This window comes from Pogoniulus pusillus, chromosome 14, assembly GCF_015220805.1.
Source record: "Pogoniulus pusillus isolate bPogPus1 chromosome 14, bPogPus1.pri, whole genome shotgun sequence".
NCBI lineage: Eukaryota > Metazoa > Chordata > Aves > Piciformes > Lybiidae > Pogoniulus > Pogoniulus pusillus.
Window position 1 is genome coordinate 22,747,947 of NC_087277.1, and position 27,064 is coordinate 22,775,010.

The 27,064-nt window shown below is 40.5% G+C and overlaps 1 protein-coding gene across 8 annotated transcripts in view; it reads right to left on the reverse strand.

Annotated features, from left to right (window-relative positions):
• The window catches only part of LRRCC1 (leucine rich repeat and coiled-coil centrosomal protein 1), a 31,819-nt gene extending 6,539 nt beyond the window's left edge, over nucleotides 1-25,280 (reverse strand). The window contains exons 1-24 of one of the 8 annotated variants that reach the window (XR_010304858.1): nucleotides 25,157-25,280; nucleotides 24,757-24,962; nucleotides 24,307-24,372; nucleotides 23,396-23,563; nucleotides 21,708-21,877; nucleotides 21,401-21,607; nucleotides 20,414-20,601; nucleotides 18,765-18,948; nucleotides 18,288-18,436; nucleotides 16,971-17,175; nucleotides 15,640-15,779; nucleotides 14,170-14,371; nucleotides 12,993-13,178; nucleotides 11,667-11,841; nucleotides 10,865-11,028; nucleotides 9,899-10,107; nucleotides 9,584-9,721; nucleotides 7,333-7,468; nucleotides 5,636-5,839; nucleotides 4,421-4,795; nucleotides 1,868-2,181; nucleotides 1,216-1,343; nucleotides 1,007-1,119; nucleotides 25-107 (exon numbers count right to left, since the gene is read on the reverse strand). Coding sequence is in view for 1 of the 8 variants with exons in the window: in XM_064154577.1 (XP_064010647.1) it covers nucleotides 5,717-5,839; nucleotides 7,333-7,468; nucleotides 9,584-9,721; nucleotides 9,899-10,107; nucleotides 10,865-11,028; nucleotides 11,667-11,841; nucleotides 12,993-13,178; nucleotides 14,170-14,371; nucleotides 15,640-15,779; nucleotides 16,971-17,175; nucleotides 18,288-18,436; nucleotides 18,765-18,948; nucleotides 20,414-20,601; nucleotides 21,401-21,607; nucleotides 21,708-21,877; nucleotides 23,396-23,563; nucleotides 24,307-24,372; nucleotides 24,757-24,962; nucleotides 25,157-25,215 (3,075 nt within the window). In the remaining 7 variants the exon portion in view is untranslated. Of the gene's footprint in view, nucleotides 1-24; nucleotides 108-1,006; nucleotides 1,120-1,215; nucleotides 1,386-1,867; nucleotides 2,182-4,420; nucleotides 4,801-5,556; nucleotides 5,840-7,332; nucleotides 7,469-9,583; nucleotides 9,722-9,898; nucleotides 10,108-10,864; nucleotides 11,029-11,666; nucleotides 11,842-12,992; nucleotides 13,179-14,169; nucleotides 14,372-15,639; nucleotides 15,780-16,970; nucleotides 17,176-18,287; nucleotides 18,437-18,764; nucleotides 18,949-20,413; nucleotides 20,602-21,400; nucleotides 21,608-21,707; nucleotides 21,878-23,395; nucleotides 23,564-24,306; nucleotides 24,373-24,756; nucleotides 24,963-25,156 lie in introns of those variants that run through there. The other 7 variants (XR_010304856.1, XR_010304857.1, XR_010304860.1 and 4 more) reach the window with 7 other exon arrangements.
• Between the last annotated feature and the right edge of the window lie 1,784 nt (nucleotides 25,281-27,064).

The window sequence follows — 27,064 nt, forward strand, 5'->3', positions numbered from 1 at the left end:
GCCCGGGGGACTTGTGAGACTTACCCAGTCCCTTGCACTGGTGTCCAAATAAATGCGGCCTTAATCTTAACTCGGGTACACGGCTTGCTTTCAGTCACCACCTGAACCTAGCAGAGAAACAAACTCCACAGAGTGAAAAAATTCAAGAGATGCACTTCAAGAAAGAAATGTTGCTGGGAAAAGACCTTTAGGTACCGCACCCAATGGAGCACATCGTGAAGGGACACAAGGCACACAGGAGCTGTACCTTCACCTGTAATAACATATTCAAGGCAGCAGACACATACATAGGAGCAAGCAGGCTGCTATTCTGTCCCTCAGCTGACAACCTGCAGCCTGCTAAAATTTCTGACTCTTTTACTGTGTATAAAATGTAGCTTGTTGATTTTTTCCCTAATTTGTTTTTACCTTCCTTCATTGCCCTATGTACTGACTCTGGACTTGAAATCGCTCCTTCCTAGTCTTGGCTACCACAGAAATTCCTGAATGAGCACACATTTAATATTCATTTTAAACAAATTCATTATCTTGTCTGGAAATGAAAACAAAACCTTCCAGTACCTGAAGGGGGCCTACAAAAAATCTAGGGGGGGAACTTTTTAGGCTATCAGTTAGTGACAGGACTAGGGGGAATGGAGCAAAGCTGGGGGTGGGGAGATTCAGACTGGATATGAGGAGGAAGTTCTTCAGCATGAGAGTGGTGAGACCCTGGCATGCTTTGCCCAGGGAGGTGGTTGAGGTCCCATCCCCGGAGTTAAGGCCAGGCTTTATGAGGCTCTGGCCAGCTTGATCTAGGGTAGGGTGTCCCTGGGCATGGCATGGGGGGTTTGAACTAGATGATCCTTGTGGCCCCTTCCAACCCAGACTGATTCTATGATTTTACAATTCTAATAACAGAATCATCTTTTAATCATGATTAATGCAGGACAGCATGCCCTCCATCTGACAAGGTCAGAGTTTTCATTCAGTTTATATATATTTATAATGTTTTCCATTTATTACATACCTTTCAGTACCATCAGGCTGAAGTTTATCCTTATGAACAGGTAAATTTGGCACAGCTTTCACCTACACCACATTTTTGCTAATGTACTTTTTCCAAGATAGAAATTGAAGTATCTGTGAAAAAAGGTTTAAGGAAGTCAGAGGAAAAAAACACCAAAAGTAGAATTAGCCACAAGAAAAACACACACTCTGGACACTATTAATACTTGCCTGGATCCAAGTACTGTAGTACGGGAATTTTGAGCCAAAAAGCAAGGAATATCGATGATCTGGACCAGGAGATTGAGTCCATCATCAGTAAGTTTGCAGATGACACCAAGCTAGGAGCAGATGTCGATCTGTTGGAGGGTAGGAGAGCTCTGCAGAGGGACCTAGACAGGCTGGATGGGTAGGCAGAGGCCAATGGGATGAGATTTAACAAGGCCAAGTGTAGGGCCACAGACACTTTGGCCACAACAACCCCAAGTAGTGCTACAGGCTGGGGACAGAGTGGCTGGAGAGCAGCCAGGAAGAAAAGGACCTGGGGGCACCAGTAGATAGTATCTGAACATGTGCCAGCAGTGTGCCCAGGTGGCCAGGAGAGCCAATGGCATCCTGGCCTGTATCAGGAATAGTGTGGCCAACAGAATGAGGGAGGTTATTCTTCCCCTGTACTCAGCACTGGTCAGGTCACACCTTGAGTCCTGTGTCCAGTTCTGGGCTACTTAATTCAAGAGAGATGTTGAGAATGTGTCTAGAGAAGGGCAATGAAGCTGGTGAGAGGCCTGGAACACAGCCTTGTGAGGAGAGGCTGAGGGAGCTGGGGTTGTTTAGCCTGCAGAAGAGGATGCTCAGGGGGGACCTCACTGCTGTCTATAACTACCTGAAAGGAGGCTGTAGCCAGGTGAGGCTTGATCTCTTGTCCCAGACAACCAGCAATAGAACAAGGGGACACAGTCTCAAGTTGTGCCAGGGCAAGCATAGGCTGGATGTTAGGAGGAAGTTCTTCACACAGAGAGTGATTGGCATTGGAATGGGCTACCCAGGGAGGTGGTGGAGTCACCATTCCTGGAGGTGTTCAAGAAAAGCCTGGATGAGGCACTTAAGAATCATGGTCTAGTTGATGGGATAGGGCTGGGTGACAGGCTCGACTGGATGGTCTTGTAGGTCTCTTCCAACCTGTCTGATTCTATGATTCTGTGAATAGAAGGAATTTGTGTTAGAACCTGTAGCCAACTCCCTATGTCGAAATCAGAAAATAGTTTCAGAATGAAAATTCTGAAGGAAAAACACTGAGCTAATAATAATGAATTAGTATAAAAGTAGAATCCTTTACATTCCTAGTGGATTCCAAGCACTGAATTACTTCACACAAAGTGCAGCTTGGACAAAGAATCTAACAAAAAAAGAAGTGCCCAAGGAAACATTTGATAAACATGACAGAAAAGCACTCTGAAGTGGTGCAACCTTTCCACACCAGTGACTCCCATTTAAATACTATACAATAGCTTTCCAGGTGAGTATTTTCTTACATAATATGGCTTCTGAAGAAGTAGGAATGTGCAGAACAGAAGGTAAGGAGGAGAAATCATTTCTTCTGTGTTTAGCTAGTACTGATATATTTGTGTCAGGGAATGAGGAGATCACTGGGATGCCAGCAGACCAATAAATAGGACTAATTTTAAACTTTGCAGCAAAATTTACCAGACTAATGTTCATTAACCCAACTGTGCTCAGAGCTGCTCCTTACACCTTGCTAAACGTTACCAGTATATATTAATTTGTATTACCAACAGCTAGCAGGAATCCAAAGCAGTCAGTCCTGAACAGCTATATCTCACCTTAGCTGTAAGAATACAGTATCATCACTAAGCAGATCCCTTCCTGTTAGTTCCAGGCCTTGGTGATCTCAGGGGCCAGCCAGCTCTGGGCATAGGGAGTCAGACCTGAAGTAAATGTCTGCCTCCTGCCCTTTCCCAAAAATTTGCAGTCTTACCCTTTTGTAAGCCTGTGCAGTGTCTAGGTAATTCCCAGCCCCTCACCTCTACCCATGCACAACCTTACTGTGCAAAGTGGGGGCATTTTTTTTCCCAGGCTGCATCCAAAGCAGCTTTGGTTGGTTATTTATTCATTATTTTGCTCCATTGCTGCTACTTTTCTTATAGCAAAACCAGTCTGTTCACAGCTCTCAAGGTCATGGTTTGTCAGATGAGTCACTGACCACCAGTGACTTGCTTCTGCTGCCATGGCTTCTGCCTTCAGGTTGTGCATGTTTCCCAGGCCTTTGTTACATCCCACACTTGAGCCACAGCTCAAAACAAGAGGCCGTGGAGTTCACAGAGCAGGTTCTCATAACAAATTGTTAAGAAGCCCAACAGAGCTTGCACAGTTAGCCCTTTGGCTAGGGCCTTTTACTATCACTGATGCTTTTACTGGGGCTGCTGGGTACAGAAATGCACTCAGGTGTGATCAGACCTGGCTTATGAACACACTGGCAGTAAAGTCAGCTTAGCAGCTTCTGCCAGCACTGCTCATGCAAGGTGAGAAAAATAACTGGGTATTATTTACCACTGCTTTACTAAACCCTTCAGAGTATGGTGTAGTGCAGTAACAGTTTAAGATCTATGAAAACAAGTGAAATAACTGACAGAGTACAGTGGAGACAGTTATGTCTCCACTGTGAGAGACGGACATCAATCATACTAACATGAGGCTTATGATTAGCTTCCATAAGAAGCTGTTCTCTTGTATCTTCTGAAAGCCTGGTAGGAAGCCCACTGCTGTTGAGAACCAAACTACACTGCAAAGCAAGCCACAAGTCATGCATTCTTCATCAACAGCAGCAGATTAAACACATTTTCAGGTAGGTTCTTGGATTTTTCATTACAAGAATCTTAACTCCAGTGAAGCAAAGCTTCAGTCTCCTGTGTTAGAAACAAAGGTCCCACCTTCTTTTCACAAAATCACAGAAGGGGGTTGGAAGAGACCTCTGCAAGAGCAGGTTCACCTAGAACAGGTTGCACAGAAATGCATCCAGGTGGGTTTTGAGACTCTAAAGGAGACTCAAACACCTCTCTGTCCTGTTGCCCGGTCCCAGTCCAGAGGAACTCTGGGTGTGAGAGGTTTGGATTCTCAGGCACAGAATTAAGGCACAAACAATGTCAAATGCATAGGCTAGCTTTATCACATTCACACAACACACACACATGAGGATAGGGATGAAGAGAGGGAGAGTAAGAGAGACAGGGGAGAAAAGAGAAAGAAAAGAAAGAAATACCCCCATGCAGAGAGAAGAGAGGTCACCCCAGAGTCACCTGGCTTCCCAAAAGTCCATTTGAAGAGAGTGGGTGGGTAAAGTTCTATCTGCAGGTCAGAGCTTCTCTTCTTTTCCCTGCCTGCCTCATTGAATATGCATGTGTTTCTGAGAACCACTTACCATTTGCCAGGAGAGATTTGCTTAGCCAGGCCCACTGTCCAGTTGTGTTGGGCATGCTCGGTGTGTTTCCAGAGTTGAGCCCCCCTTGTCCAGCCGGTGTCTCTGAAAGGATTGCTGCTGATGATAAACCAGGAGCCGCTAGACTGCGCTTGGGTCAGAATCAGCATCATCTGTCACAACAGGAAGCCTTCACCTCCTGTGTGTGTTAGGTAACAGGAGCTCAGTTCCAGGTATGGTGGTCCAGAATGGTGGTCTTTCAGTCCTTGCAAGCTGAGCTGTCAGGCAGGTGGTCCCATGGTGGCATGCACAAGCTCACTCGGTGTTCCCTGGCTGGTTTCTTGTCCACTTGTCACATATTGGGAAGCTCCTGGGGGTCTGAGCTCATGCAGGAGGGATTTTCAGGACAGTGAATACAAACAGGATGCTTGCTTAGCATTTCTCAGAAATTTAGCTCAAAACAAGTTTTTTTCTGAGATGTTGGGACATATTGTTTATCTCAGTCTCTGACACACCCTCTAAGTAAAGAAGTTCCTCCTCATGTTTAGAGAACTTCCTCTGTTCAAGTTTGGGCCTGTTACCTCTTTTCCTGTCACTGGGCACCACTGAAGAAAGACTGGCTCCACCCTCCTGATGCCAACCCATTAAGTATTTATAAACATCACTCTCAATCTTCCCTAGGCTTAAAAGCCCCAAGTCCCTCAGCCTTTCTTCCTAAGAGAGATGTTCTAGACCCCTATAATATTTGTGGCCCTTTGCTGTACCCTCTCAAGCAATTCCCTGTATTTCTTGAACTGAGGAGCCCAGAACTGGACACAGTACTCTAAGTGAGACCTCACCAGGGCAGGGTAGAGAGAACCTTCCTCAACCTGCTTGCCACACTCTGCTTGAAGCACCCTAGGATACCACTGGGCACATTGATGGCTCATGGTTATCCTGCTGTCCACCAGGACTCTCAGGCCTGCTCCAAACAGTTGCTTTCCAGCAGGTCAGCCCCCTACATGTACTGATACATGGAGTTAACTTAAGCACAACACCCTACTGCTTGCTCTTGCCTTGTTTCTCTCAACAAGCTAACTCCTAATTTCTTATGATGCTGTTCACCTATGTATGGTTTTTCACCCACTTTAACAAAACAGTTAAAAATAACAATTTATTATTATAACAGTGTAAAAATATTAATAGTTGAACCATCAAAATATATCACAAAGAACTTACTGTCTAGAAAACAGGGGAAAGTGCATTGCAGCGTAAGAATTTTAGATAGTGTTACACACATTTTAGTGTATATAATCATCTTCAAAAGTCTTGTTGAATATCATTCAGTGCATCTGTAAGTCGTCTGATTTTATTTTCCATGGCTTTTTTACTGTTTGCTGTTTCCTGCAGAAGCTTCTGCATTTCTTCTTCAATGCAGTAAACCTGAGAGAGCACACAGAGATCAAACAGAATTCTTGCTTTTCTTTAATACACCCAAACCCATACAACCTTGGCAATATCAACACTGATAAGCGTATCACTCTTGTGTTGCTTATGTTTAAATAAGCAAGAGATGGCTTTTGACTTCTGGTGCAGTAGCAGAATGTATTGGAACTTAGTAACAAAGGTATTAATTTGCTAGGAGATAGCTGGTAATGTAGCAAAAACATATCAAGCACTCACCGTGCAGAAAAAGCACCAGTTGTCCCACCAGGGAAGCATGCAGTATACAGAACCACAGAAACATGTGAACTGGAAAAGGCCTTTAAGATAAGAGTTCAACTGTTCTCTAACCCTATCAAGTCTGATGCTAAAGCATGTCTTTCAGCACCATATCTCTGCCTCTTTGAAACACCGCAAAGGATAGTGATTCAATCACCTCCCTGGGGAGTGTGTTCCAATCTTTTGAGACCCTTTCAGTGAAGAAGTTTCTTCTAATGTGCAACCTAAACCTCCTCCAGGGCAACTTGAGGCCATTTTGTCTCATCTTATCAATTGTTCCTATCAGAAGAGACTAAGACCTACTTCACTATAACCTCATTTGAGGTAGTTGTAGACAATCCCTCAGCCTCTTTTTCTGCAGTCTGAACAACCCAGTTCCCTCAGCTGTGCCTCACAAGACATGTTCTCCAGACCAGTCCCCAGCTTTGCTGCCTTTCTCTGAGCACGTTCCAACACCTCAGTGTCTTTCTTGTAGTGAGGGGCACAAAACTGAATCCAGTTCTCATGGTGTGGCCTCACCAGTGCCGAGTACAGGAGGACACTCACTTCCCTGGTACTGTTTGTCATACTATTATGACAGGAACAGTAACTGTTAACACCAGTGTAGATGAGGCAAACGGATTATCTGGCATAATTCTTGTCTGTATAAAAGAGGAAATGTTTAGCTGTCGACTTACAACACATATACAGCAGGCAACTTCCTTTGAGTGATGATCACAGAATCACAGAATTTCTTAGATTGGAAAAGACCTTCAAGATCATCGAGCCCAATCATTAGTTTCATACTGACAAGTTCTTGACTAAACCAAGTCCCTCAGCACAACATCATCACTATGAATCGCTATGGTTGGACTGGACCACCATGATCATCCAGTCCAACCTTCATCCCAGCATCCATAATCACTAGACCACAGCCTCAAGCACCACATCCACCCTCCTCTTAAACAGCTCCAGGGACGGGAACTCTACCACCTCCCTGGACGGCCTGTTCCAGTGCCTGACCACTCGCTCAGTAAAGAACTTCCTCCAACCTACATGATGGTACAGTTCTATGGATTTTCTTACTGTGCTAAGATTTGAGTACTAAACCAGGGCTGTTTTGCTCCAGAGGTTAACCAGATAGATACTGACATGTGACTTCCAAGCACCGCTGCTTTAGCAGTTGTAGAATAAAAATGCAAACAGAGCAAACATGAATTTAGTATTTAAATTACTTTTTCATTTGCTGCTTCAATTTCTTTCTCCTTTTCACTTGCCATCTGCAGTAGTTCTTCTTGATGAGCTGCCCGTATTGACTCAAGTTGTTTTCTAAATGCATCATCCATTTCATGAAGCTTTTCCACAGCAATCCTAAAAAATAATTAACAAAAAAAAAATCACTTCTGCAAACAACTGAAGTATTTTGCTTTGTCCATTTTTTTAAATACCGTAAGCATGAACACAATTATTTCAGTATCTAGCATCAGGAGATGTCCTGTTCTCGTAAGTACATGTTCTAGTTACAGTCCTCTCAGCAGAGGGCCTTAAGGACTAGCAAAAGCTTGCTACTGTTAATGTGGATAAGAACCCCACTCAGAATCATAGAATCAACCAGGTTGGAAGAGACCTCCAAGATCAGCCAGTCCAACCTAGCACCCAGCCCTATCCAGTCATCCAGACCATGGCACTAAGTGCCTCATCCAGGCTTTTCTTGAACACCTCCAGGGACAGTGACTCCACCACCTCCCTGGGCAGCCCATTCCAATGGCAAATCACTCTCTCTGTGAAGAACTTCCTCCTAACATCCAGCCTATACTTCCCCCCGGCACAACTTGAGACTGTGTCCCCTTGTTCTGTTGCTGGCTGTCTGGGAGAAGGGAACAACCCCCACCTGGCTACAACCTCCCTTCAGGTAGCTGTAGACAGCAATGAGATCACCCCTGAGCCTCCTCTTCACTAGGCTAAACAACCCCAGCTCCCTCTTCAAACATCTACTTATTATGCTTTTGCTTTCTGACAAGTCAATGACTGAACTGTAAATGGTCTGTAAGCTTGTGTCTCTCAGAAACAGAGAAGTATCTGATTTCACAGCAGTAAAGCATTTCCTTGACTCCAAGTAAATTCTGCCTTAGGGGAATATTCTAAAATATATAGTAATAGAAAGCAAGGCAAATTATTCCACTGTGCAATTTATTTACACCGAAATTTTGAAACAAACCAGAATTATCTGGGCCAAAATTTCAGTTTCACTACTCACGTTCCAACAATTCCATAACCTAGTGCTACTGATTATTTGAGGTAGCTTTTTGGTTTCTTCCCTTTTTTTTTTCCTTCTTCAATCAAATGTAACTGTAAAGGTATTTTCTTTAATTTCTTTATTGATTCTCCATAAAATAATAGCAAAAGTATAATAAAAGTGTTTAATTAAAAAATTTAAAGCAAAAAGTGTTAGTCGTAATAGTTTAATTCCTTCAGTAGGAGCGTGGCTAGCACTGCTAGATAAATATGCAGTCTTATTAACTAGCTTATATTTTCTTACAAATAGGTGGGAAAAGAAAGAAAAAAGGCCAAAGTAAAAATCATACAAACAATCTAAGCTCATCACAGGCAGCAGGCTACCACACTGAACTGTAAGGTCAGAAACATACGAAATAACCATGTACCCTCCAGGTCCCTGAGAGCTTTCTAGGTTATGAGTATCTGCTTCTGTATAATTTACTATTAATTCCTCAGAAAAGTGATATTACAAGAGGAATAATAAAAGAAACTGAAAATGTGTTGCTACTTTTCTGTACGGGAAGAGGACAGGTAACTTAGCAGTCCGTCTACCACAGACTGAAATGTTTACTAGAATTGTTGTGAAAAGTATTGAGGATCTGTTCTTAATTTCCTGCACAGCTTATGAGGTATTTTCATTGCCCTGCACAGAGGTTAGTGAAGCACTGTGGCCTCTCTTGTATGCCCAGATGCCAGCCACAGTTGCTTGGCTGAACCTGTGATTTGCAACCAATTTGTTTTGTGCATCCTGGCCCTGAGCTAGAAGCTTGACAGGCCTATGCTGAAAGAAGCCCTGTACAAACTCAGACTGCACCTTGGGCACAACCATCTTCATGGCATGACTGCAGCCAGTATGTGTGATGGCTTTTCTAGAAGAGTTCCTGTCATGCAAGTGTAACACTGAGCTTCCGAACCTTGAGGCAGAATGGGCTTGCTAGGAGGAAGGAATGTAGGCTCCAGTATTCTCAAAGACAATGGGAAGGTAGCTGAGGAGTTTAAATGATGAATGCTGTACCTGAATGCTAGTTCCATGAAGTAAGTCACCTGCACAAGAAGAATTCTACACACACAGTCTGCAGCAACTAGGCTCAGAAAGTACTTACAAAGTATTACACTTTTTTTCACCATATAATCATTTATCTTTGTACTCTTATTAACAGGGCAACTCTATACTAACTGAGCAGTCATAAAATAATGTAAAGTGTTCACCTCTGAGTTTGAAGGCTTTTATTTCTCTCTTCAATCAGCTTCTTCTCTTTGATGTCAAAGTTCTCTTTTATTTGTTTAACCTGCAATTCCAGCTGGCTCAGTAGCTTTCCTTTACCTTGCCACTCCTTTTTCAGTGCACTGGAATAAAATGCATATTTTTACAATTTAGATATCACTTATTTTCCATGCTCCAATTTTTTCCACATTTCTGTGTGTTTTAATAGCAAGCAAGTATTTTCTAAACAGAGAATAACTTCAGAGCAGTGCTGCATACTGTTATGATCCCATAGAATTACTGCCACTTGTATGTATCACCTGTGTGCATTCTTAATGTCGTCAAGTTCTAATTCTTTTTCTTCTAGTAGTTGCTTTAATTCCTCTTTTCTTTCATTCTGCCTTTCTATTTTATCTAGCAGCCTTTCCAATTCAGCAGCTTTTTCATCCAACTGGACTTGAAGACACTTGTGAGCTTTTACATTTTCTTCCTGCTGTTTTCTGATTTGTTTATCTTTTTCTTGTACGCCCTTTAGAAGATAAAAAATTTAGAACACAAACTCCATTTTAACTTTACTCTTACCGACATCTGAAAGTTTACTCTTCCAAATTTATATGAAAGACTTAATAAAGTGATGGCTAATTAAATAATTTTCATCTGAAATAAGTTAAAGAAACCCACAACATCAAAACGTAAACCTGAAAGAAAAAAGGTAATTTAGAACTCTAATACAACAACTTATTCTACCTACACAAATCACTGAGCTCACATGGCTCACACAGTTTAGAGAATAATGCATCTAACCTTGACTAACTCAACATGCTATAAAATTTGCCCTGATTAATAAGATGAACTCTCTAAAAAAGTTTAATGTAATTGATAGAAAAAAACATAGTAGCTCTGCTGTCAAAATATTGACTTACAAGAACAAAGCAATAGATATACACTGTAAAGTAAACCTGAAACTAACTTTTAAGACATTTTTCCCTTTTAAACACATGGGGAGAATCATGCTAGGTTTTTCTCTTTCAAAAATATTACAATAATAAAAACTTGAAGCGAAACAAAGACAAAATGGTTTTACATAAATAGTATCCAATGAAAGATTTCAGGACTTCAAGTTAATACAAGGCCATTGTCTTCTCCCAGTGAAATCAGTTGCTACTTACAGCCTAATTGGTAAACCATGAAAGTTGGTAAACCATCTTTCATTACAGCTGTTACAACAGCTTTCACTGTAGATCTAATTTTAGCCAAGCATACAAATTGTCAGACATGCCACTTACTTCCTTTAGTCTTCTGATTGTTTCTGTCTGATCATCCATTATTTTGTTTTTAATTTTTATAGTATCACTATCTTGTTCCTTCTGTTTTTTTAGCACCTCAATCTCATTTGTCAGAACTTCAATTTTTGCCTCTAGTTTTCCCCGATCTTGAGCAAGGTGAGCTCCTAGATAAAACAGAATGTTTACTCTACAACACTCATTTTACAGATTCAACTTAAAGATGTATAATGTTGGAGGAGACAGGGAGATGAGGGTAAGAATCATCTTAAAAAAGAAATATCACAGTTTCACCCACTGCAAACACTTTGAGGCTTTAATCTCTAAGTAGGTAACACTGAAGGGGAAATGAAGATCTGTATTTTAGCCTTTGAAAATCACTCTGATAAAAGTCTGCAGTTTTAGAGACTGAGCCAGTCTCAAAGAATCCACAATGTGGTCCTGAGTCATGTGAACCCAGGAAAATATCAAAAGCCCAGCACTGAATGCTTTTATTAAACAAAATGTAAACTGAATTTTTCTCATTAGACTCATAGCACTATGGAAGACTGTGCAACAATCCTCACTTTCCTAGCTTCATAATTAAAAGTTTTATGTGTAACATTATAGCATTTTGATATTTTTGGAAAACAGATAAATTGTAACTGCAAGTAATTCCCACAGCTGCTATACTATAATGGCCTGCATGCAACAGAATTTCTATCTTTACAACTGGGTAAGACCAACATGGCATCCAGAGGCACATTAAAACTGTATAGGAGTCTTTTCTGCAAAAGGGAAAAAAACCCAGAACAAGATGTTTTACCCTGTTGTGCTAACTCCTGTCCCCATATTTTTCTTTCCATTTTTAACCCATCAATCACAGATTCTTGGGCTGTCAGCTGAGAAATAAGTTTTCCATTTTCCTTTTTCAGAAGTTCAACTTGAACACCCTTCTGTTTGTCCTCCTCAATCACAGTTTCAAGTTCTTCAGTTCTACACTGTATAAATATTATAAAATAAGATGCTTTAAAACAAACATTCAAAATTTCAAATCAATACTAAAGCAGATCGGAAAGTAATTATTTATCTACAGACAGTTAACTGAGGAATATTTTGCTAGCACAAAGGGTTCTATCTGTCTCTTTCCAGTAATGAAACACAAATGTTTGCTTCAAACAGACATACTTCAACCCCTGAAAAGTGTAAAGCTGATTTCTAAACAGCCACCTGGTATTAGCAATGCCATGATAAAATCCTCTTTAGAGTTATAAATGCACAAGTGAAAAAGAAAGTCAAAAAGCAAATCAAGAGAAAACAGACAGAAGGTGGGACGAACTTCTGCTTAGATAGGATTTATCTTCAGTTCTGCAGGCTGTTTTATGTTTTCCAGGTTACAGCTGTTTAATACAGCTATTTTAAAAAGTTTTGTTTGTAGCAGCATCACCAAGTGGCAGGATCCTGCTCTGTACAGCAACACAATGCTAGGACACCCCAACAGCAACATGTAGGAGGAGCTCAGAAACAGCTATGCAGGGATTGTACTGCAGACTTTTAAGCATGAAGATGCTTTGGATCACACCACAGTTTAAAGGCAACATCCCTAAGATAAAAAAAATTATTAATGGACATGGCAGCACCACAACGTGTGAACACGTGGTGATCAGTAGTGTAAAATAGAGCAACTATGCCACAGTATTTAACATGAATAGTAGACAATCAGTAGTAATGACAAATACTGCTCATTTTATGCAACTGAGAGATAAGCTGCTAGTAACTACATTGATTGTTCAATTTCATTTTTCCTTCTTACACTGTGACCACTGCAGAACTGTATTTCATTACTTTGAATTTACAGGGTTATTACAGGGCTATTAATGCAGGTTTGAAATCTCAGTTTAGAGTTTCCATTCTATGCAAACTGCTAGTGCCCACAAGGAGGGCACTTCTGAAGACATTAATGAGTTTGGATTTTGCTACACAGAATGCATTACCTGTGAGAAATGGAAGAGCAAGACGCAGGAATAAAGGCTGACGGGGAGTATTAGGTTTCAATACAACAGGAAATGCTTTTCTGTCCGTGCACCTTGTACAGAGCCATTAATTGTATAGATGAAATATCACCCAGAATAGTAGTTGAAATATTTTGTACCTTTAGGTTTGTTGTAGCTTCTTCATTTGATTTTGTTAATTCTGCAATCTTTGTTTTCTGTTCTTTCACTAGACTTGTCAGGTCTTGGATCAGACTTGCCATCTCTTTTTCCTTTTGTTCCAACTCGAAGACAGCTCGTTTATGTTCAGCTAGATCAGCAGCAATGTTCTCAAAACTCTCTTTTACCTAAGGTTTTATAAGAAAAAACTTGAAAAATGCTAGCATTTGTAAAAAGTTTATATACATACAGCCAAATGATGTCTGCGTTTCAAGTAAAAGAAGAAACAGAACTTCGACAAGAGTAGGTGAAATTAGTGAATATACAGGACTGGTTTTCTACCAGTTCGTGGGTGATACTTCAACTCAAAAGACCATTTCTGCTCAGCCACAAATTTGTAAAAACCAAACCAAACAAGTCGTGGGTGAATCAGAAAGAACAGAAAAAAACATAGCTTAGGAAAAAAAACAATGTCTTGACATAATGACATTGTTAAGGTCAGCATCAAAATATGGAAGAACTTTAAATTATGTTTTTATTCCTTGCAAAAGAAAGATTTGAAGGGTGAAAGCTCAGTCTTTTCCTTCCCCTCTTCTCCCATGCATCCAGCTGATTTAAAATGAAGAAAACCAAGTACAAGCAAAAATGAAGCATCTGAAATTTCTTTCATTTAACATATAAAATAATGTGAAAACTAACCACAGAAATAAGTTATCCATGGAATTTAGTGGGCAAGTTTTGAATCTGAATTTCAAATTGTGTATCTAAAATCCAATTTTGAAATGCTAAATAGTAATTATTATTGAGACACTACTATATAAAAAACCATAACCACATCAAAACACCACAAGAATTTTTACAATAACTGAATGTTTTCTAATAGGTCAACATCTTTTAAAAGAAATTAATACCACCAGACTTAAGTTTTTTACTTTGACTTTTACTTATGAACTAAAATGCAGGTGGTATGAGAGCTAACTTGGCATTCAGTGTCTATGTTCTATTCATTGATATTTCAAAGCCTACTGCCAGCATTTTTAGATCAACCTTTGGAGCAAAGACCTTAAGGATCAAAGGAAAAAAAACTCAACCCAAACCACACCCCCTCACCCTAATTCAACATATTTAAGAGAACTACACCTCCAACTAACTTGAGAGGAAACGTTCTGTTAGCCTTACCTCTCTAAACCTTTTTCCTTCAATTGTTAATGCTAAACGAAATTCATCTTCTAACTCCTTGTACTTCTGGTTCAACATATTAATTGTCTCTTGAAGTTCTTTAACACGCTGTTCATGTCTCTGTTGCTCTTTAGCCACTTCTTTCGCCAAAGCAGCTTGGAATTCAGGTCCATTTAAAGCAACTCGGGCTTCAAGTTCTTTCCTGAAGTTACAAAACATACACTTGAGACAACTGCAGTGCCTTACAGTGCTGTCTCAATTAATTTACATAGTATTTCCTAAGAAGGGTAATAAGTTATGTAACACATGTAATACATTCTTTAATTTCATAGACATATTCCAGTTTTCCATGAGAATGGCCCTTCAATGAGGAAAAGTGTGCTGACTACTAGTAAAACCCCCAAAGGAAAAAATCTTATTTTTTAATTCAAACTTCTGTAGAAATTACTCAATTGATCTCTTGATGGTAGTTTGCATTTGCTTGCTCCGCTGTTAAAAATGATCTGGAAGAGACAATGGGGTCAAGGAAAAGTAGTGTACTACTACCTTTGCAGTCATTCTCTTTACCCTTCCCCAACACCTGTTGCTTCTCACTTAGACACAAAACCTGAAAGCAGCAATGGGGACCTAAAGGAGTGCCATGGGATAAGAGTTGTTCCTGTCTGGAAGCATACCAATAACAGGATGTTGTAGCAAAAGTACCCTGTACTGTAAGCCTATTCTGCACTCTCTATCCTCGGTCCTTCATATGACATCTTTTGGAGATTTCAGAACTTCTAATTAACTCATAAAACAGAGCTACTGGATTATTCCCATCTAAGCCTACATTTACCTTGTTATTTGAATGCATTTATCCTTCTAAAGTATAGCTTATTTTATTAATGACTCCCCCATGTACAAGTTTAGCCCACACCCCTTGTTGCTTTACTTTGTACACGTATTTGGCTGTATTAGCTGAATGGTATTTAACTTATGTTCCTATGTTCTCCCAGAAAAGGAAATTCTGAGAGGAAAAAGGGAAACACCCAGGCAACCCACCCACCCACTCATCCTAAAGCAAGATCCTGCAGAAGTTGACTTTATTTTGGAAGATGTTGTGTTACTGTGGTATAGGCAGATTTTCAGACAATAGTTCAAATGTGACTTTATTTTCATCTGATTACTTCCTGCATTAAAGACTAAGCATTTAAAATCAAACGTTCAGCCATATAATAAAACAAGAACCTATCAAGTGAAAGGCTGGGAAAAAGAGTTGCCTACTGGCAACTGAGTCAGGAATCTGCAAGATATGAAGACATTCTTAAGTGAGCAAGAAAACTGAAAGACATCTACAGTCTTACAAAGACCATTTTCTCATTAAAAATAAACCCATACAGATATACACCCACACTCTACAGAGCACATTTTGCCAAAATACATTTCCAACACTAGTATCTCTATTAGCTTGTGAAAAGAAAATAGATCTCATACCTTTGCTCTTGCTCTCTTAATATAAGAAGTTCATGTAGTTGTTTTATCTTCTCCTTCTGCTGTCGCAAGGATATTCGAAGTAACTGCACTTCTCTTTCATTTGCTGATGCTTTCAGCTCTGCTTCTTGCACCTGTTTCATCTGTGTAGAATATACAGAGAGAAACAAGACTTTCTAAATTGTGGTGTATTCCTCATGTCTTACAGGAGAGCACAAAGCAATGGGTACTTTATTGAAGTCTGATACCTGGGCCCTCACGTTTACAGCACACATCACACTTGTCAGTATTTTTCAGAACAGTTTATGGAATTTTATTATTTTACCTGGCCCAGGACAAAGGAAGGAGTTTGGGGATGTTTAGGCAATTTTATTTTTTTTACTTCACATATCTGGTTGATTCTATGATTCTGTGTTAAACATGCAGAAATTTAAGACAAGATGTTTAAAAATAAGTCTTAGCTTAACTTACTACAACTCAAACTCCACAACTTTCACAAAGAACTAAGGACATATACTAAATTTACAAAGAACCTGAAAGTGTCCTGAAGAAGTGGAACAAGCTTCTTGGCAGAATCACAGAATGGTAGGGGTTGGAAGGGACCTCTAGATATCACTGGGTCCACCCTCCTGCTAAAGCAGGATCACCTAGGATAAGCCACACAGGAATGCATCCAGGCAGGTTTTGAAAGTCTCCAGAGAGGGAGACTCTCTGGACAGCCTGTTCCAGTGTTCGTCACCCTCACTGTAAAGAAGTGTCTTATGTTGAGGTGGAACCTCTTGTGTTCTAGCTTGTTCCAGTGTCTCATCACCTTCACTCTAAATAATTTCTTCCTAATATTTACTCTAATCGATCCTCCTGAATTTTAAAGACATTTATTCTTGTCCTGTCACTACAAGCTCTTGTTACATAGTCCCTTCCCAGCTTTCTTGTAGACACCCTTTAGCTACTGGAAGGCTGCTCTAAGGTCTCCCCAGACCCTTCTCTTCTCCAGGCTGAACAGCCCCAACTCTCTTAGCCTGTCCCCATAGGGGAGGTGCTCCAGTCCTCTTACATCTTCATGGCCCTCCTTTGGACCCACTCCAGCAGCTCCATGTCCCTGTTATGCTGGGGGCATGAGAACCAGACACAGTACTCCAGGTGGTGTCTCACAAGAGCAGACCAGACGGGGAGATTCACCTCCCTTGCTCTCCTTCATACTTGGTACTACTACCATGGAGAAAATAAAGGTCCCAGCTTTTATTGTGGAGGCTTGTAAGACCTAGTGGTTATTTGTATCTAGGGTTATAGCCATTCTGTTGCCATTGTATTATTTGCTCATGAAGAATACTTACCTCAATTGTTCGTTGATGCAATCTCTGTGTCTCAGTCTTGGACAGTGTTTCTTCTAAAGCTTGTATGGCCTTCTTATATGTTGCTTCTTTATTTCTTGCCTCATTTAATTCATTAGTAAGTCCTTCCATTTCACCTTTCAACTTCTTGACATCTGCTTGCAGCCCTTCCTTAACATCCCTCTCTTTAAGTATCAGTTCCTTTAATCTGAGAAAAACAATGCAACAGTTGGATTACAAACATTTTAGTATTTAGTTTGTTGCCAAAAACATCAAGAAAAAGACATCAGTAAGTGCTGCAGCACTTGTTCTTTGCCGAGTTATACTGTCATGTAAAACTGAAAACATGTAAACTCTGAATGAAGTTGCATGTAGCATTCTTACACAGAGCTTCATTTCAAAGAAACTAAGCTATAGACAACCTCATAGAGAAGTCTTTAAGGAAATGACAGTCCACCATTATTTTTCTTTATACAGAAGTTGAACATACAGTATTGATTGTAATTTAGTGATTTTCTTCAGAAAATTTTAAATATCCATAAATACTCTTAATGAATTTCCAAAGAAAAAGAACATAAGCCTCTTATCCAAGATAGTAACAAATAAAGGTGAGAAGTGAATCTAAACCAAAAAAGACCAAAAGGGAAATAATCACTGTCAGTCATGGATGGTAACTGCAGAAAGATGTGGCTTCATTTTTCCTTGCAAGAAAAAAAATTATGTCTTTGATAAATGCAACACAGTTAAGAAAAAGACAAACAGAGCAGACATCTCCTACCATGGTTGACAATGGTTTGTTAGGAGGGAGAACTCTGGAATAAAAGGATGCTGCTCAGAACTTAGAAGGATGATGGCAGCAGTCTCCAGGAAAATTATGCTGGGCCTGACCTGCATAGTATATTGCCTACTGTCAACTTTGGCCTGCCAGACCCATCTTTATTCAACTGTACTGTGCTGGAAAAAGACCAAACAATCTCTATGGAGAGATGGAGAGACTGGGAATGAGAAGCTGCAAGTAAGATATGGGACAGCTGCTAAAGCTTGAGCAGAAAGTACAGTTATGATACAGATTGCTTGGAAAGCAGTGGCTGGAAATGGAGGTGACAGACTAATACGGTTCTGAGACAAGAACAGAAAGATAGCTTCAGAGCTGCAGAAAAGAATTTCATTAAATAATACCAAGAGAAATTTGAGAACTACCTCTTGCTGTAGTTTCCCAAACACATTTTATTAAAGCTGTTCTCATTTCTTACACCTATAAATTGAATTGTCTTAAATTAGAAAAAAAACAACTCGGAGTACAGCATTCTGTCCCCCTACCTGTCTGTAGTGTATACAGCCATGCTCTGAATATTCTTTTCTTCTTTTGCATGTTTCTGTAGCTCTCTGACATGCTCTATTAATTTCTTCTCTGCTTGCTCTGCTTTCCACCTCCTTTCTTTCTCCTGATCCAGTTTTTGAACCAGTGCCTTAGCAAGAATGTGGTAAGGATCAGTTTACTAGGAAACACTCAAATATAGTAAAAAGTACCAAACAACATTCACAACTATAGAGTAGGATTTTTGACTCTGGAATTCATGGATCACAGAGGAAAAGTGCAAGTGACCAGGCCAAAACCAGCCATAAAGAGAAATAAAATAGATTCTATTTCATCTGACACTACAAGAGCTCTGCTATTTTTTGATTCTATGTACATGCAATTTTGTCATCCCCAATTTGGAAGTCTCACAAGGAGACATGTGCTTGGCTTCAGGTGAAGATGTACTCGTATTTAACTTTGTATGATGTGAAACATACGCGGTATGTCGATTCCTCTGTGGCATTTGAATTCATTTCTTCTCCTTTTTCTACATTGCTCTGCCTTCCAGCTAACATTTCAGCTTTTCTTCCCACTATCTCCAAGTCTCGTGTGTCCGATGATGAATTGAGGTGACGGTCTCTCTGACTGGAGTGCGGACACTTTGAGGAACTCTTCTCTTCCCTGCAGCAGCAGGACACCAAGGTATATTTTAAAATATGCAGAGTTTACCAGGGTTCAGACAAAATTTTACAGTATGTGTAGAAGCTGAGTCATATAGAGTTCAAAACCTCATGTAATTTGCAAGCAGATCATGAAGCAAACAGTTAAATCCACATCTTCAGGTGTAAAAAGAATATGTAATACTAGTAGATACTATCTGAAAAAGATCTTATGTTCATATAGCTGTGAAACAATTTTAGACAGGCACAGTAGCTGCAGAATTGCAGCTGCTGAATAAACTAATATATTCCCAGAAACGTCATAGAATGATAGAACCACCAAGGCCAGAAAAGACCTTTAAGATCATAGAGTCCAACCATAACCCAGCTACCATGACCACTAAATTACACCCTGAAGCACCACATCCACACGCTTCTTGAGTGCCTCCAGTGATGGTGACTCAGCAACCTCTCTGAGCAGCCTGTTCCAATGCCTCACCACTTTCTCAGTGAATAAGTTCTTTCTAACATCCAACCTAAAGCTCTGCTGGCATAACTTAAATCCCTTTCCTCTCACCCTATGGCTAGCGACTTGGGAGAAGAAACTGACACCAGCCTCATTCCAGCCTCCTTTCAGGTGGCTGTAAAGAGCAGTAAGATCTCCCTACAGCCTTTTCTTTTCCACACTAAATAACTCCAGCTCCCTCAGCAGCATCTTGTATGACACCCTCCAAACCCCTCACCAGCCTTATTTATCTTCTCTGGATACACTCCAGGACCTCAGTGTCTTTCCTATACTGTGGCAATCAGAATTGAACACAGTACTCAAACTACAGCCTCACTAGGGCTGAACACAGTGGCACAATCACTTCCCCTCTCCTGCTGAACACAGTTTTTTATACAAACCAGGATGCCATTGGCCTTCTTGGCCACATGGGCATGCTGCTGGCTTGTGTTCAGTCAGCCATCCACAAGCACTTCCAGATCCTTTTCCACTGGGTTGCTTTGCAGCCACTCTTCCCCAAGCCTGTATTGCTTATATCGTCTTCTGTTCATCACTTGTAATATTTACTGCATAAATCAAACAAATTACTAGGATATCCTCAGTTTCATCACAAAATATGGACATTTCTATTCTTGACCATTGTTCTGACAACATGGATCTTTTATTTTTTTACTCAGATGTTCTGTCTGCGGAGAATTCTTGTTGCCACATTTTAAAACAAAGATGAAAACATAAGCTGCTAGAATTCTGAATGTGTTTTAGAGACTTCAGTTAAATTTCCTTTTCCACCTAATGACAGAAAATGCTCATATAGGGAAACTACTGAGTGAAGTTTCTGCAGCTAGTAATTTTTAGAGCATTATTAATAGAGCAAATTTACCCAACCTGCTACTTTCAGCAAAATGTTTCAAGTCAAACTACATTCGTTCTGACAATATTCAGCTTAATTCACTTTGGCTTTTTATGGCAAACATTGGGATACCTGTCAGCTGTTTTGTTCTTAAGATGCTTGGCAGATAAGGTAGTTCTACGGTACATAGGAATCTTGCTTCTCTTTACAACTTTTCTGTTTTCCTTCCCACTCTCATTTTCACTCTCAGAAGTAGGATCTGTATCTCTTTTAGCTTTGCGAGCATTTGAAGGAGCTTCACTTCTTGAGGCATCAGATACCTAAGAACAGATCAAAGTTTAATCTAGACATTTTACAATCTGCAACTAGCTAACTTCTAATGCTTAAGTTCTAGTTTTAAAATATTCACACAAAATAATACTGATAGAAAAGTAAATAACTGCTTCCAAACAACCCCTTCCTGCTTTGCTAAAACATTTTGTTGTTTTACAGAAGAGTATGTTTGGGAACATGCAGCTGTATATTTTTCAGATACCTGAAGTGTGCTAATATCCTTGCACACAGAAGATTAGTGCAAAGTGTAAAATATAGCACTTTAAAAACCAAAAAATACACAAAAAATACACACAAACAAAAACAACAAAGGAAATAAAAACCCTTGCAAGCACACAAAGTACACAAGGTACACTACAAGGTGTTACAGAAAAAATACCTGCCAAACACATCAGAGCAAAACGACCTATTGGCATAGTGAATAATCACCAACTCTACAATCCAGATATTTTGCTGCATTTCTTATTTTACCCTGGTTCAGTTACTCTACTGACAGCTTGATGGTTAAAAACACACAACAAGCAAATATAATATGATCAGATCGTTCTCCATGTCCCATACAGCAGGGTTTTAATTTGGTATGAAGTTTTTGTGATTCAAAGTGCAATCTTCACTTTTAAAGGCCTGTTTTTATTTTATTTGCAGTTTTTCAAAATTACTAAGAGCACATAAGCATGAAGTCAGCACATAGAGGGCAGCAGGAATGTTCCAGCCAACTTCTTCATTATCAGAAGGTATGCTTCATTTTACAAACAAAACTGTGAAATCAGAGACAAAAACAGTCACCTTTTGCAGTATCTGTGAAATTTGATCTTCTATTTTCTTAATTCTCATCTCACTGTATATTTTATCAAGTTCAGCCTTCTCTGGTTCTGAAGAAGAGACAAGCTCTGCAGAGGAGCTGCCACTTTCTACTGCTGTTCTTCTACGCTGATGAAAATGAGCCAGCGCCTGGTCAATGTGGGGCGTCACCACTGGGAAGGTAACGAAGTTCTATCAACAGGAAAGACAACCCTTGTAACATTAGTGTGTTGCAAGCTATACAAAAGTAGGATTTATCCACTTTAAAATCAGTACACATAAACTCTGACACCTGATCTCTGGATGAGTGGCGTCCAGATGAAACCAAACAGTCCCAAATGTCTTCTAAACACTGCAAATCTGAGCGGTTTCCTTCAGCTGGATCCACTGGTTCACCACAAATAGTTCTTCCATCTAGAGCTGTTAGCTGGGGCAATGTCTGAAGAACAGTTTCTCTATAACCTTGAGGAAAAGACCACATTTAAATTGAAATTACTCTCCCAAGATGTCTAGTGTATTTTAGGTACCCTGTCTTACTACATTATTCACTGGATTTTTATAGAAGGAAAAAAAGTACTGAGTTATCTACAAGTGTCTCACGTTTCTGTACCAACAAAGCTTTCAAAAGACAACATTACAAAGCAAATTAACTGGGAAGTTGCCTGCCTAGTCCTGGTCTGCACAAGGATTTCCCCACCACTGCAGCTGCTCAGCCTTTTAGCATCATCATACTGCACCAAAACAGTTCTGTCAAGTGCAAGGACAAACAAGTGTGGTAGGAAAGTAAGTTCTGAATGGGCTTAGATATTTCATTCACTGAAAAAGAACAAAGTTAAGACATTATGAAACTGTAAGGCATTAAAGTGCAAATTTTTTGAGTTAACAAAACTTGGGTTTTTGAACACTGCAGCTTCAAAAGAAGTGCTGCCAGAGAGGGAGACATGAAGAGGTCTGTAAACACAGAAGAAAACTACTGGAATTTACTAAGCTATCCAGATGACTTCAATAACTCCAGTTGCTGTTCCTGTGGTGCCTGAAAGCATTTGTAAAAGTTTTTTACGGGTCTTTTTGAAAACATTACCTAAGACCTTATTGGGCTTCCCCCAGTTATCTCCCAGGTTTTTAAGAACTGCACAGTTAAACCTGTTATGTGTTCCTGGTATGTTTGTTAATTTGTATTACTGTAATTCCTACTTTTCTGGTCTTTGTAATGAAATTTATCTTTGAGCTGTCCCAAAAGTATCAATCCTTCCCTTCTACCTCCCTATAAGAGATTTTCTATTCTCCTATACACAAAGGGAGAAAACAAACAACCTGCAACAAAACAGGATGCTACAGTTTAGCTTGTGTGAACTCAGGGTGTATGATTTAAATGTCACAAAAACCCAACCCCAGGCAACTGAAGGGAATGTTTCCACACATAACCCTCCACCTTGCCTCCACACTGTCTGGTGAATCCCTGCCTTGTATTCTTATATAAACGCCAAGTTACTCCAGGACATGCTAGATTTACTGCATGCTGAAGCTGTGGAAAAAGGAGGAAAGGCTACTAAGGCTGATCTTCCTCTTGTGGTCTCTATTAGCAGGAGATGGTCTACTTTGCAGGCCTGCCCTCTTTCTACATAACTCAATCTCTCTATATGAATTCTCCAAATTCTCCACTCACCCACCTTATAACAGTAATATTCCTTTACTCCTATTTCTGCAATACTTTCTCTTCTCATCACTCTTTTTCTACCTCCCTCCTCAAACTAAATACAGAAAGCTGAGTCTTATCAAAACATAAAATGAAGTACAATTTTGAGTACATGCCTGTGGGCAGGGAAGGTTAATGGAAATCAAATTAATTTTGACAGAATTTAGACTTATGCAGGCTGGCCAGTTTGTAAATGACTTGCAAGGTTCAGAACCAGTCTCACAGCTTAAGGAACATTACTGGGCTAAGGAGCACAAAGTACCTACCCAACATGAGCTCCATACCTGATGTGTGGCAAACTGGGTTGCCTTTTCCATTTTTTTCTAGTGTCAGACTTGTCAAACACTGCAGCCCCTTTGTGCACTCCAGTAAGTGGTCAATACTGTTTATACAGTTGCTGTGGAGGTCAATATGGCTAATCTTGTAACTGTTTCCATGAAGGCACTGAAATCCTGAAAATTTAAAAAAAATACAAACCACTGATTTCTGTTATGATCCTGAACTATAGGGTTTAGAACAAATAGCATCTTGTTGAAAAATATTCACCATAAGTGGAAACCATCCAACAGCTTCTCTCTATATCCTCATCTACAGATATTAATGAGCTACGGTACACTACCATGCAGTACAATATTCAAGCTAGTTATGAGAGCTAATTTTAAAGAAGCAGTTTCTGTTAAGCATGGAAAAATAATAATTTTGTTTGAGGTTCCTTTTTATAATTCAGTTTATTAACAAAATTGTTACCAATTTGTTTTTCAGTTTGGTTACAAACTCCCTAGAATCTATAGCTTCACACTTAGATGCAACACTGACAATTTCAGCAAACAGATTTAGAACTTCCACATAACATCCAAAGATGCATTTTGCCTTATAAAAAGGAAACATATTCATCTTTTGGAAATATCTTCCCAGACTTTTGCATTTTTACTTTGGAAGTTTAAAATATTTGCTGTACTACTTTGTGAATGAATTCAGCCTCATCAAATACAGGTTAATAAAGTCCTGTTCAGAACAATCTTTGATGTTAGAAGCTTGAAAGGTGAAGAGCAGAAGCAACTGTCACTTTTAGTAGCTTTATTCAGTCAATTAGCTAAACAACTTTAAGCCTCTAAAAATAACACTTGGACAAAATGTTCAAAATTAAAGGAAGGCAACTGCTTCTTACTGCACTGCACAAGCCCAAGTCACTTACCAGAGAGATCATGGATGCGATTATATGACAAATTCACTGCAGTTAAATTAAAGAGTTTTTCCAGCCCTGAAGAAAATGAGACAAAAGAGATTTTGAGAAGAATGCTCAGCTTTCATTGAATTAAAACTAGCAAAACAGGCCTTTAAAAAAGCAAATTGAACTTATGACTTTAGCCTGCAAAGAGAAGGGATCTTATGAATACATATAAATATCTAAAGGTCACGAAGATAGGGTTTTATGATCATAATAAAGTTTTTAAAAATTAAACCGTTTTTCTATGATAAAGCTGACAGGGTCTATATACTCTTTTAAAAAAATTAGACAATAATCCGGTTGGTAGGCTCATACCAACTTCATATGATAACTACATGCACACTTTCCAGAAACAAGTTTTAACAGCTCTCAGAAAAACTTTGAGTTGCCCAAGGGACGGAAATAAACATTGCAGACCCTCCACTTTTGTTATCAGGTTACAAGACAAGCTCAGTGTTCGCAGATTAGCCAAGGAACTGAGCCCCTCCATCCGGCGGATTTGGTTCGATGACAGATCTAAGTGCTGCAAATAACGGAGGTGGCTGAGCCCTTCGATTCTGGCGATGCAGTTACTGTGCAGGTTGAGCGTCTGCAGGTCCGAACTCAGGGAGACCTCCAGTAAGCTGCGAAGGAAAGTATCTGCCATCAGCCGGGCAGCTTCATTCCAGGCGGCTCCGCTCCCAGGTCCCTCTACCCAGCACCGTCCTCTGCCCCGCCACGGCCGCGGCCTCTCATCCCCTCACACTATGGCCCCCGCTCCCTCAGCCCGCCGCAGCAGAGGCCCTGCCCCACCTGCCCCTTACGACAACTCCCTCACCTGTTGATGCCCTTGTCCATGAGGCTGAGCTCGCCGGGCACGGAGTGGTGCCCCGCCATGCCGCGGGGGACCCGCAGAATCCGCCTGCGCACTCCGGCCTGCCCCCGCCGCCCAACGGCCGCGCTCCCTGCTTTACGGCTGAGGCACGGCCGCGCGCGACACTGCCTTCCCGCCTCCTGCCCGCCGCGGCCGTGCGCGCTCGGCTCGGCTCGGCTCGGCACTGCTCGGCTCTGCTCGGCACTGCTCGGCTCGGCACTGCCGGCGGGCGGCGCACGGCGGGCTGCAGGCCCAGGCGGTGCTTACCCATCGCGGGGCAGCCGGGGAGGAGGCTTCGGCTTTGAGAACTCCTCAGGCAGATGCTGGGAGGCTTTGAAGCTTCTTGTCCCGATACGAGAAGGGGTAGATTCATCGAAGCATCTGAAAATAGAAGGGAAATCTCTTCAGGTGGGCAGTTAGTTCGTGCAGCCATTACTGGGACTGGATGAGTTTTAATCCACCTCTTGCGATTTACTGCAGGGGAAGCCTGCTCACGTTGGATGCTTGGTGTTTGCATGTCTGTGCGCAGATGAGTGCCGTTGGACATGCTCATCAGCCAGCTTACTGCTGCTGCAGAGTACCTGTCGTGCTTTTCTTTACACACAGCCCAACAAAGAACGTACCCAGCAGCTCATGCAAACACTTAGGGTTTGAGATTTTATCAAAGAGAAATATTTTAAGAGCAGTAAACTCAACAGCCAATGTGAACAGCTGTAAAGGATAAGAGTGCAAGCACAGAATCAACTAGGTTGGAAGAGACCTCCAAGGTCATCCAGTCGAGCCTGTCACCCAGCTCTTGTAGCATGTCACCAAACGGTGACGTTTCCTGTGGTTTTGGTTGGTCATTAGCTGACTATGTGGGCTCTGTTTCTTGATTAATGGTAAAAGCAGATGCAGGGAATCAAATCCATCCTTAAGGCTTTGAGTAAAAGGCAGATGTAAAGTACGATTGGCAGAGTACCCAGGCAAAAATTACTATCGAGGCAATAGATTGCCATGTGTCTTCTGTGTGCACACTCGTTTCCTAAACAGGACTTACTAATACATCGTACTCCCACAAATGGCAAACTGGCCTCTATCTAATGGGACTTGCAGAGCTCCTTGAATAGCTCTTCAGCTCTATTCACAAAGCAACAAAGAAAATTACTTTTAAAAAAAAAAGGATTATAAATAAAATGTGACCACCATATTATATCCAGGATGTCCCTTAACATATGCCAAGGCAGATTAACCTTTACTGATTTTTTTGTCCTAGAAGGTCTCTTCAGATTTCTACCTTGTACCTCTGACTCTTTATCCTTCCTGAATGTCAGCAGCAGAAATATTTGGAGACAACACAGAATATGGAAACTTTGCACAACACATTTTTGCTGCATCTTCCCACCTTAATGAATTTGGGATAATGCAGAGATAGGTCAATGCCATGCTTGAGACACTGTGTGCTTAACTGAAAACGGACTAAAGAAATCTTTTAAAATCTGACAGTTTTTAGGTAGATGGGCTTCTTGCTAGTCCATCTGTTCAGTGAATCAGCCACAGGAAAGACTTAATGAGTGCACAAAGGGAATTCTTAGTAAGACTGAAATGAAGACTGCTTATCCAAATACACTGAAGTTCAGTAGGAAATAATACATACTTGAAGCAACAAAAATGTTCTTCCATTACTTTTCTGTATTGCTTGCTTTCTTAAATCTAGAACAACTACAGTGACTGAAGGTACCAGTCATCATAACCTCAGCTGGGCATGATAGTAGATAATGAAAAACTCAACACTGGCGACTAAAACAATCATGAAAGAAAATTAAAAGGGAAAATCCTACATGCTAGGAGAACTAGGAATGATCATCTGAGGTTTCTGCTTTTGACCAGAGA